The sequence below is a fragment of the Callithrix jacchus genome, chromosome 16 (assembly GCF_049354715.1).
Source record: "Callithrix jacchus isolate 240 chromosome 16, calJac240_pri, whole genome shotgun sequence".
NCBI lineage: Eukaryota > Metazoa > Chordata > Mammalia > Primates > Cebidae > Callithrix > Callithrix jacchus.
In genome coordinates this window covers 22,784,399-22,797,017 of record NC_133517.1, presented here as the reverse complement: position 1 = coordinate 22,797,017, position 12,619 = coordinate 22,784,399, and the positions used below count along the sequence as shown (strand labels likewise).

Sequence of the window (12,619 nt, the reverse complement as noted above, 5' to 3'; positions counted from 1 at the left end):
TGATCATGGCTACCTACAGCCTTTTGGTTACTAAGTTGAATCTCACTCAAACTCTCAGTAGCATGTGATTCAGTTGATCACTCTGCTCCTTTCTAGAAACACGCTCATTTCTTAGAAAGAAAATCACACAACACTTTATAAATATTGGAATCTTCAAGGGCAGTCCTGGAGTTCTCATTAGTCTCTATCTAGGTGATTTCATCCATTCCTTGGCTTTGAGTACCATCTCTATGCTGGTGATTGCTAAATTATATTCCTAGGTTAAAACTTTTCTCTAAGCTTGATTCTTTTATCTCTCTATTGATATATCTGTAGGATATCTCCTTTTTTGTATAAAAAAGATATATCTTTTTTTGGTTGTTTTTTCAGACAGAGTCTCAAAAAAGTCTCCAGTCACCCAGGCTGGAGTTCATGGTCTCGGCTCACTGCAACCTCCACCTCCTGGGTTCAAGGATCAAGATATATATATCATTATTTTTAAAGGAGATATTTCATATATATATATATATACACACACATACAAATATATATATATATATATATATTTGTTTTGTTTTGAGACAATCTTGTCATCTAGGCTGGAGTGCATGAACTTGGTTCACTGCAACCTCCACCTCCCGGGTTCAAGCAATTCTCCTGCCTCAGCCTCCCAAGTAGCTGGGATTACAGACACAGGCCACAATGCCCAGCTAATTTTTGTGTTTTTAGTAGAGATAGGGTTTCACTGGTTGGCCAGGCTGGTCTTGAACCTCTGACCTCATGATCCGCCCACCTCAAGTCTCCCAAAGTGCTGGGAGAGCCACTGTGCCCAACCATTTTTGTTTTAAATTAAGACAGGGTCTTGCTGTGTTGCCCAGCTTGTTTCAAACTCCTAGGCTCAAGCAATCCTTTCACTTTGGCCTCCCAAAAGTGCTGGGATTACAGGTGTGAGCCACTGTGTTCAGCCTATAGAATATCTCAAAGTTATATCTATAATTTGACTTTTCTCCCAGCTCTTTTTCTTTATTTCTCCTCAATCTTTAAATGGCATGATTATCCACCCAGTTGCTCAGGGCAGAAACATGGGAGTTTTCCTTAATACTCCCTCTCCTCCCTTCCCCTACCCTCAACTCTTAAATGTAGTTTATGAGTACAACCTCTTGGTTTTTGCATCTAATGTGTATCTCTAATTCACTAATTTCTCTCCACTTCTACTGACTCTACCTAGTTGAGTCTCTCATTATCAATTACCTGAACTACAACTGGTTTCCCACTTTCTGCTCTTAACCCCCTCCAACTCATTCTCCATACCAACTCCAGATGAGGTCTATAAAAAATATAATTGATCGGCTGGGCGTGGTGGCTCAAGCCTGTAATCCCAGCACTTTGGGAGGCCCAGGCGGGTGGATCACGAGGTCAACAGATCGAGACCATCCTGGTCAACATGGTGAAACCCTGTCTCTACTAAAAATACAAAAAATTAGCTGGTCATGGTGGCGCGTGCCTGTAATCCCAGCTACTCGGGAGGCTGAGGCAGGAGAATTGCCTGAACCCAGGAGGCGGAGTTTGCGGTGAGCCGAGATCGTGCCATTGCACTCCAGCCTGGGTAACAAGAGCGAAACTCCATCTCAAAAAAAAAAAAAAAGAAAAAAATATATGTATAATTGATCACATAGTTCTCTGTTCCTCATTGCACTTGGATTACAATCCCAATTTTCTACCATGATCTGTCTGTTCTTACTTTCCTCTCTAATTTCAACTACTATGCTTACTCTGCTTACTATGTTTTAGCCACCCTGGCCCTCTTTCAGTATTTTGAAAACACCTGCATATGTGGTTTCCCTCTAACTTGACTTCTCATTCTTTAGCTATCTGCTTAAATAAATATCATTTCCTTAGAGAGGTCTCCCTAAAATCCAAAGGAAGTCCCTTCCGTTGTTCTTTCTCATAACATCCTGTTGATTTTCTTCATAGCATCTATCTCAGTTTGTATTATATATTAATTAGTGTCTCTTTTTTTTTGAGAGAGAGGGTCTCACCCTGTTGCTCAGGCTAAAGTGCAGTGGCATGATCATGGCTCACTGCAGCCTTGACCTCCTGGGCTAAAGTCATCCTCCCACCTCAGCTTTCTGAGTAGCTGGGACTACAGGTATGCACCACCACACTCAGCTATTAAAAAAATTTTTTGTGTGTGTAGATCAGGGGTCTCACCATGTTGCCCAAGCTGATCTTGAACTCCTGGGCTCAACTGATCCTCCCGCCTTGGCCTCCCAAAGTGCTGGGATTACAGGTATGATCCACAATGCCCGGCCATGTGTTTGCTTTTTTTTTTTCTTTTTGTTTGCTCTCATCACCCAGGCTGGAGTGCAGTGGCACGATCTCGGCTCACTGCAACCTCCACCTACTGGGTTCAAGCAATTCTCCTGCCTCAGCCTCCCAAGTAGTTGGGACTATAAGCACTCACCACCACACCCGGATAATTTTTGTATTTTTAGTAGAGATAGCTTTCACCATTTAGTCAGGCTGGTCTTGACCTCCTGACCTCAAGTGATCTGCTGCCTTGGCCTCCCAAACTTCTGGGATTACAGGTGTGAGCTACCATGCCTGGCCCATCTGTTCACTTTTTAATGTCTGTTCTCTCAGTAGGCTGGAAGTTCTACCAGGGTAGAGACTGTAACTGTTTTTTTCACTACTATGTAACTAATGCCTAGCACCTAGTTATCATCCAATAAATATTTATTGACACAGATTGGAAAAAAGTTAATGAATATTTAATTCAAGTAGTGATAATTAGGAGGCATACTATAAGAACATATAACAGTATAATTTTAATATATCAATTCTCAAGTTATAATAAACTTCAGGCCGGAAGTGGTGGCTCACGCCTATAATCCCAGCACTTTGGGAGGCTGAGGCGGGTGGATCATGAGGTCAAGAGATCGAGACCCTCCTGGTCAACAAGGTGAAACCCCGTCTCTACTAAAAAAAATACAAAAAAATTAGCTGGGCATGGTGGTGTGTGCCTGTAGTCCCAGCTGCTTGGGAGGCTGAGGCAGGAGAATTGCTTGAACCCAGGAGGCGGAGGTTGTGGTGAGCCGAGATCGTGCCATTGCACTCCAGTCTGGGTAACAACAGCGAAACTCCGTCTCAAAAAAAATAATAATAATAATAATATTAATAAACTTCAAATTACCTTTACACTTTTACTTTAATATATATCTCAGAGATATTGCAGGTTCAATTCCAGATCACCACAAAAAAGTGAGTATCACAATAAAGCAAGTCACATTGTTTCCCAATGTACATAAAAGTTACATTTATGTCCAGGTGTGGTGGCTCATGCCTGTAATCCTAGCACTTTGGAATGCCAAGTTCGGCAGGTCATGAAGTCAAGAGATCGATACCATCCTGGCCAACATATGGTGAAACCCTGTCTCTACTAAACATACAAAAATTAGCTGGGTGTGGTGGCACGCACCTGTAGTCCCAGCTACTTAGAGGCTGGGGCTTGAACCCAGAAGGTGGAGTTTGCAGTGAGCCAAGACTGTGCCACTGCACTCTAGCCTGGGTGATGGAAGGAGAGTGTCTCAAAAATAAAAAAAAAAAAATTCAGCCATATTCTATCACAGGAGTCCTTAATATAATAATATTATAATTCTTCAATTCAAAGACATACATTTTCACCTTATGACTGTACTCCAGTTGTATCTTAACAATTGATGGCATAGCATGGTAAAACTGGTAGAATTACATAAAATGATGTGTCTTAGATTTAATGAAATGTAGTCTTTTTTTTTTTTTTTTTTTTTAAGAGAGACAGGGTTTCACCATGTTGGCCAGGATGGTCTCGCACTCCTGACCTCAGGTGATCCACCTGCCTCGGCCTCCCAAAGTGCTGGAATTACAGGCATGAGCCACTGAACCTAGCCCGAAATGTAGTCTTAAACACAGAATAGGAGAAGCATATACAGATAGAGCAAATTGATCATCTTTGACAAACCTGACAGAAACAAGCAATGGAGGAAGGATTCCCTGCTTAATAAATGGTGCTGGAAAAACTGGCTAGCCATATGCAGAAAACAGAAACCAGATCCCTTCCTTACATCTTATACAAAAATTAACTCAAGATGGATTAAAGACTTAAATGTAAAACTTAAAACCATAAAAACCTTAGAAGAAAACCTAGGCAATACTATTCAGTACATAGGCACGGGCAAAGACTTAATGACTAAAATACCAAAAGCAATTGCAATGAAAGCCAAAATTGACAAATGGGATCTAACTAAATGAAAGAGCTTCTGTACAGCAAAGAAACTATTATAAGAGTGAACAGGCAACCTACAGAATGGGAGAAAATTTTTGCAATCTATCCATCTGACAAAGGACTAATATCCAGAATCTACAAGGAACCTAAACAAATTTATAAGAACAAAAAAAATCCCATCAAAAAGTGAGCAAAGGATATGAACAGACACTTCTCAAAAGAAGACATTTATGCAGCCAACAAACATATGAAAAAAAGCTCATCATCACTGGTCATTAGTGAAATGCAAATCAAAACCACAAAGAGATACCATCTCTCACCAGTTAGAATGGTGATCATTAAAAAGTCAAGAAACAAAAGATGCTGGCAAGGCTATGGAGAAGTAGGAATGCTTCTACACTGTTGGTGGGAGTGTAAATTAGTTCAACCATTGTGGAAGACAGTGTGGTGATTCCTTAAGGATCTAGAAATAGAAATAACATTTGACCCAGCAATCCCATTACTGGGTAAATACCCAAAGGATTTTAAATCATTCTACTATAAAGACACATGCACACATATGTTTATTGCAACCCTATTTACAATAGCAAAGACTTGGAACCAACTCAAATGCCCATCAATGATAGACTGGATAAAGAAAATGTGGCGCATATACACCATTGAAAATTATGCAGCCATTAAAAAAGAATGAATGCATGTCCTTTGTGGGGACATGGATGAAACTGAAAACCATCATTCTCAGCCAACTAACACAGGAACATAAAACCAAACACCACGTTTTCACTCATAAGTGGCAGTTGAACAATGAGAACACATGGACACAGGGAGGGGAACATCACACTCCAGAGCCTGTCAGGGTGTGGGGGGCACAGGGAAAGAGGGCATTAAGACAAATACCATGAGGAGCTTAAAACCTAGATGACAGGTTGATGGGTGCAGCACACTGCCATGACACATGTATAACTATGTAACAAACCTGCATATTCTGCACATGTATCCCAGAACTTAAAGTAAGATTAAAAAAAAAAAAAATAGGCCAGGTGCAGTGGCTCACGCTGCAATCCCAGCACTTTGGGAGGCTGAGGCGGACAGATCACCTGAGATCGAGAGTTCGAGACCAGCCTGACCAACATGGAGAAACCCTGGCTCTACTAAAAATACAAAATTAGCCCGGTGTGGTGGTGCATGCCTGTAATCTCAGCTAATTGGGCGGCTGAGGCAGGAGAATCACTTGAACCTGCGTGGTGGGGGTTGTGGTGAGCTGAGATGGCACTATTGCACTCCAGCCTGGGCAACTAGAGCAAAACTCTGTCTCAATAATAATAATAATAATGATAATAACATTTTTAAAAGAAATGCTAATTTTTTTAAAAGGCCAGGTGTGGTGGTTCATGACTGTAATCCCAGCATTTTGGGAGGCCGAGGGGGGCGGATCACGAGGTCAGGAGTTACAACCAGCCTGGGCAACATGGTGAAACCGTTTCTATAAAAAAAATACAAAAAATTAGCTGGGTGTGGTGGCAGACGCCTGCAATCCCAGCTATTCAGGAGGCTGAGGTGGGAGAATTGCTTGCACCCAGGAGGCAGGGGTTGCAGCGAGCTGAGATTGTGCCACTATACTCCAGCCTGGGCGAGATAGTGAGACTCTGTCTCAAAAAAAAAAAAAAAATTAATGTCTTACCTATTTCAACCAAGAACTTTGGGGGAATAACTCTCCTTACCCTTACCTTTTGTATGTTTATTAGCAAAAACATAACAAGTGCCATTCATTTCAAAAAATCAAATGCTATAGACATAGTATTAAAACTAGCAGTTTAGTGAAGGTGTTGATACAAGATGATCAGATCTTCTTCCTCCCTCCCTCCCTCCCTTCCTTCCTTCCTTCCTTTTTTTTTGACAGAGTCTCACTCTGTTGCCCAGGATGGAGTGCAGTGGTATGATCTCAGCTCACTGCAACCTCTGCCTCCCAGGTTCAAGAATTCTCCTGCCTCAGCCTCATGAGTAGCTGGGACTACAGGCACAGGCCACCATGCCCAGGTAATTTTTGTATTTTTAGTAGAGATCGGTCTTCACCATGTTGGCCAGATTGGTCTTGATCTCCTGACCTTGTGATCCACCCATTTCGGCCTCCCAAAGTGCTGAGATTACAGGTATGAGCCACTGCACCTGGCCAATGATCAGATTTTCTTTTGCTATTTTGCCTAACTCCACTGTGGGGGATTGTTTGATACCTAAATGTTGCATGTTATTTTAAAAGGAAAATAAATTAAAATCATTTTATGTGTTGTATTAAGTACTTTTCCCCTCAAAATTCTTTAAGCAATGCAAAAGTTCAAATATGGCAACAATCATGCATAATAAGGAATTTAATATCAGATGATGACACTATCCAGAAACAGTTAATAAATGTCCAAACTAAAACAGGCCTTACCTGGTAGAGATTTATTATTCTTTAAAATAATATTTTAAAAATATATGTAACATTTTAATTTAACTAAGAATATTTAAGTTTAAATAAAGTTATTTGTAGTGATCATTAATAATTTAATCTATTACCATATTTCAATGTGAGAGATGTTTCAAATAGTAAGGCTGCAATCAGCACATCTTCTTTACGCACTTCGTTCCTTAAGTTCAGTCGTGCATGGGCTTCAGATAGGGAAACGCTAAAAAAGAAAATAGTTGCCAATCAAAATATGTTGATGTTATTAAAATAATGTATATTTTGGCAGGAACAAACCAAGACACACGTGAACCCTAGCCACACCTAAAGCATATTCTTACTTTAAAAAAATTTTTCGTTTCTTTTCAAAGCACTGTTTTTCTTACCAACTTAGACAGTTCCAGAACAAGCCAGTATCCTGACTTATTATCAAAGAGCTGGTTTCCCAACATCATTCTGATACCAAAACCTGGCAGAGACACAACTAAAAAAGAAAACTTCAGGCCAATAGCCATGATGAACCTCGATGCAAAAATCTTCAATAAAATACTAGCAAAATGAATGCAACAGCACATCAAAAAGCTTATCCATCATGATCAAGTAGATTTCATTCTGGGGATGCAAGGCTGGTTCAACACACTCAAATCTATAAACGTAATCCATCACATAAACAGAACCAAAGACAAAAACCCCGTGATTATCTCAATAAATGCAGAGAAGGCCTTCAACAAAATTCAAAAGCCCTTTGTGCTAAAAACTCTCAATAAACTAGGTATCAATGGAATGTATCTCAAAATAATAAAAGCAATTTATGACAAACCCACAGCAAATAGCATACTGAATGGGCAAAAACTGGAAGCATTCCCTTTCAAGACTGGCACTAGACAGGGGTGCCCTCTCTCACCCTTCCTATTCAACACAGTATTGGAAGTTCTAGCCAGAGCAATCAGGCAAGAAAAAGAAATAAAGGATATTCAATTAGGAAAACAGGAAGTCAAATTGTCTCTATTTACAGATGTCTCTATTTGCAGATGATTGTATATTTAGAAGACCCCATCATCTCAGCCCAAAATCTCCTTTAGATAATAAACAACCTCAGCAAAGTCTCAGGATACAAAATCAATGTGCAAAAATCACAAGCATTCCTATGCACAATAACATACAAACGGCCAGCCAAATCATGAGTGAACTCCCATTCACAATTGCTGCAAAGAGAATAAAATACCTAGGAATACAACTAACAAAGGATGTAAAGGACCTCTTCAAAGAGAACTACAGACCACTGCTCAAGGAAATAAGAGAGGACCCAAACAGATAGGAAAGCATTCCATGCTCATGGTTAGGAAGAATTGATATTGTGAAAATGGCCATACTGCCCAAAGTAATTTATAGATTCAATGCTGTCCCCATCAAGATACCCCTGACCTTCTTCACAGATTTGGAGAAAACCACCTTAAACTTCATATGGAACCAAAAAAGAGCCCACATAGTCAAGACGATCCTAAGCAAAAAGCTTAGGCATCATGCTGCCTGACTTCAAATTGTATTATAAGGCTACAGTAATGAAAATGGCATAGTACTGGTACTAAAACAGAGATATAGACCAATGGAACAGAATAGAGGCCTCGGAAGTAACACTGCATATCTATAACCATCTGATCTTTGACAAACCTGACAAAAACAAGCAATGGGGAAAGGATTCCATGTTTAATAAATGGTGTTGGGAAAACTGGCTAGTCATATGCAGAAAGCTGAAACTGGACCCCTTCTTTTCACCTTATACAAAAATTAACTCCAGATGGATTAAAGATTTAAACGTAAGACCTAACACCATAAAAACTGTAGAAGAAAACCTAGATATATAAGCATAGGCAAGGACTTCATGACTAAAACACCAAAAGCAATGGCAACAAAAGCCAAAATAGACAAATGGGATCTAGTTAAACTTAAGAGCTTCTGTACAGCCAAAGAAACAATCATTAGAACTGGCAACCAACAGAGTGGGAAAAAATTTTTGCAAGCTACCTGTCTGACAAAGAACTAATATCCAGAATCTACAAAGAACTAAAACAGATTTACAAGAAAAAAACAAGCAACTCCATCAAAAAGTGGGCAAAGGATATGAACAGACACTTTTCAAAAGAAGGCATTTATGTAGCCAACAAATATATGAAAAAAACTCATCATCACTGGTCATTAGAGAAATGCAAATCAAAACCACATTGAGATATCATCTCACACCAGTTAGAATGGCAATCATTAAAAAATCTGGAGACAACAGATGCTGGAGAGGATGTGGAGAAATAGGAACATTTCTACACTGTTGGTGGGAGTATAAATTAGTTCAACTATTGTGGAAGACAGTGTGGTGATTCCTCAAGGATCTAGAAATAGAAATACCATTTGACCCAGCAATCCCATTACTGGGTAAATACCTAAAGGATTATAATCATTCTATTATAAAGACACATGCACATGTATGTTCATTGAGGCCCTGTTTACAATAGCAAAGACCTGGAACCAACCCAAATGCCCATCAATGATAGATTGGATAAATAAAATGTCACGCATATACACCACGGAATAATGTACAGTCATAAAAAAGGATGAGTTCATGTTCTTTGCAGGGACATGAATGAATCTGGAAACCATCATTCTCAGCAAACTGACACAAGAACAGAAAACCAAACACCGAAGGTTCTCACTTATAAGTGGGTGTTGAACAATAAGAACACATGGGCACAGGAAGGGGAACATCACACACTGGAGTCTGTTGGGGGTTGGGGAGCTAGGAGAGGGATAGCTGGGGGTGGGGAGGTTTGGGGAGCGATAACATTGGGAGAAATACCTAATGTAGGTGACAGGGGGATGGAGGCAGCAAACCACCATGGCATGTATATACCTATGTAACAATCCTGTAAGATCTGCATGTGTACCCCATAACTTAAAGTATAATATTAATAATAATAAAAGAGTTGGTTTTCATACTGGCATTCATTTATCATTCCACACTCCCCTCCCCAAGTTTTGTTCAGATAAATACACAGTTGGGAAAATTAATTTAACTAAATATCTTTTACAGACTAATCCTTGACTTTTGCTTTTAGTCCCTCATTTATCTAAAATCCCCATAAATTTGCAAGATTTTTGTTTGCAATTTCAGGATTGGAAGGGATCTTAGAATTCAAAGTTCAAACTTTCATCAGAAAACTAAATTTCCTCTACAATATCCTGGGCTATTCATTTTCCCATCTCTTTTGGACTTCTCCTAGCATTCATGGCTTCATGAGGCAATCCATTCCTTTATTTTTAATTTTTCAACCAGCTTCCATTACCTGAAAGATCTCCTTTAAGCAAATGTAATGTACCTGAATGACTGCTGAACTTAAGAATCAGAAAACCTGGGCTGAGTCTCTGGAATTTATAAGCTGTATGACTTTGCATAAATCATTTAATGTATAAGATTTTTTGAAATTCAGCTATAAAAGGGAGATAAGTAAGGGCATTTGAAAGTTTTGCAACTAACTATAACTATAACTAACTATAACCAAGATTCTATCAATCTAAGCTGAAATTAGTTTCACTGCAATTTCTACCTACAGGTCTCTTGTTCTGTTTTCTGAGACCTCTTAATAAGATGCTCTTCAGATATTCAAAGATAACTTTTCTATTGCTCCAGGTTTTCTTTCCTTCAAGGTAAATATTTCTAATTCCTTTCCTATGTTATGAGACATAATTTTCAGCTCCTCACCATGCTGGCTGCTCTCCTCATGACCTCATGTCGTACAGTATGACAGGGGATTTGACCATCACAGTAGAGGTGAGGCGTAACTAGCATTTTGTTGCTCATGATATATATTCTATTAATATGACCCTAACTATCAGTATTTTTAATAGCCATATTGTATTATTTACTCTTATTAAACATAAAAAGAATGAAATACCAAATCCTTTTCATATCTTTTCATATTAAGCCACATTACCATTTTCTCATCAATTCACACTGATACTAGGGAGTCCGGGCATCTAACAGAGAGCTTTACATTTATCCTGTTAACTTTCCTTTTGTTAGATTAAGACCACAATTCAAGCTTATGAAATTCTTTCCAGTATTGCTCATTTATAAATGTAATTATCATGTATTTGATGTCCTCATCCAAGATCCTTCTAAAAATGTTAACCGGGACAGAATATGTATAGAGCCTTTCAGAGACAAAGAAGAAAGTATTGTTCAGCTCCACTTCTCTAGAAAAGCAAAGATGCTTGTGATTAGGTATCTGTCTGTAGAAAGGGGAGAAAAATTCAAGGTTTATGACTCTTCTAGCTAGGGGTTCATTTACTCTGCTATTTCACAAACTATGTTTAATATTTCTTCAATGTGAAAAAGAAGAGTTATCATATTAAAATTATTTTTGAATCAATATACTCATATGTAAACTGAATTACAAATACAAAACATATTTTCACTACAGAGAAAATAACATTATGAGAAAAACCTGTAATCTCAGCACTTTGGGAGGTCAAGACAGGTGGATCACCTGAGGTCAGAAGTTTGCAACTAGCCTAACTAACATGGTGAAACCCCATCTTTACTAAATACAAAAAAATGAGCCGAGCATGGTGGCACACGCTTGTAATCTGATCTACTTGGGAGGCTGAGACAGGAGAATCACTTGTACCTGGGAGGCAGAGGTTGCAGTGAGCCAACATTGTGCCATTGCACTCCAGCCTGGGCAACAAGAGTGAAACTCCGTCTCATAACATACTTCAGAAAACAGAAAGCAACATATAATTCTGTTTACCATTTTAAAACATCAAAAAGTTGACTTCTACTTGGCTTATCTTTAGTATTTTTCAGCTCTGTGAAGATAAATATACAGTTGGGGAAATTAACTAAACATATCTAAATCTTACAGACTTATACTTGACATTTTCTGCCAGTTCTTCATCTGTCTTACTTTATATTGCAGTTTTAATAATATATTTATTTATTTAATAAATTATTTTACTCCTGGTTCTACTTCATAATTATTTTGAGATTATGCTTTAATACTATATCAAATAAAGTAATATTCTATCAATAGGGGACTGTTTAAATTATAATACAGCTACATCACAACACAGTGAAGCTATGATGCAGCTACTTTTTTTTTTAGACAGTTTCACTCTGTCATCCAGGTTGGAGTGCAGTGGTGCAATCTTGGCTCACTACAACCTCCATCCGCCTCCTGGGTTCAAGCAATTCTCCTGCCTCAGCCTCACAAGTAGCTGGGACTACAGGCATGTGCCATAACGCCAAGCTAATTTATTTTTTATTTTTTTAGTACAGACAGGGTTTCACTATGTTGACCAGGCTGACCTCAAGTGATCACCCCGCCTTGGCCTCCCAAAGTGCTGGGATTACAGGCGTGAGCCACCAAGCCCGGTTTTTGTTTGTTTGTTTTTTTTTTAATTGAGAGGGGGTCTCACTCTGTCACCCAGGCCAGAGTAAAGTGGCACGTCTAGGCTTTCTGCAACTTCCACCTCATGGAATCAAGTGATCCTTCCACCTCAGCTTCTTGGGACTACAGGCACCTGCCACCAGGGCAGCTTAGTTTTTGTATTTTGTGTTGAGACAGAGTTTCATTCACCATGTTGCCCAGGCTGCCCTGTTTTGTTTTTGTTTTTGTTTTTTAATAGAGATGAGGTTTCACTATGTTGCCCTAGCTGGTCTTGAATTCTTGCACTCAAGTGATCTTCCCACCTCAGCTTCTCAAACTGCTAGGATTACAGGTGTGACCCACTGCACCCAGCCCCCAGGCTGGTCTTGAACTGAGCTCAAGCCACCTGCCTGCTTCAGCCTCCTAAATTGCTAGGGTTACAGGCAAGAGCCACTGTGCCTGGCCACATTTTTAAAAACAAGGATTTGTATTTGAAATCAGTGCATTTTTCTC

General features: G+C 39.2%; 2 protein-coding genes across 9 annotated transcripts in view; one reads left to right on the top strand and one right to left on the bottom strand.

The window, feature by feature from the left end:
* Nucleotides 1-12,619, top strand: part of LOC128929846 (uncharacterized) — a 148,013-nt gene that overhangs the window by 9,454 nt on the left and 125,940 nt on the right. The gene's annotated exons all lie outside the window — the stretch shown is intronic.
* The window catches only part of MCMDC2 (minichromosome maintenance domain containing 2), a 48,534-nt gene that overhangs the window by 4,256 nt on the left and 31,659 nt on the right, over nucleotides 1-12,619 (bottom strand). For 5 of the 6 annotated variants that reach the window (XR_013527870.1, XM_035276659.3, XM_035276658.3 and 2 more), the window contains one exon: nucleotides 6,800-6,909. Coding sequence is in view for 4 of the 6 variants with exons in the window: in XM_035276659.3 (XP_035132550.1) it covers nucleotides 6,800-6,909 (110 nt within the window). In the remaining 2 variants the exon portion in view is untranslated. Of the gene's footprint in view, nucleotides 1-6,799; nucleotides 6,910-12,619 lie in introns of those variants that run through there. The other variant, XM_035276660.3, reaches the window with a different exon arrangement.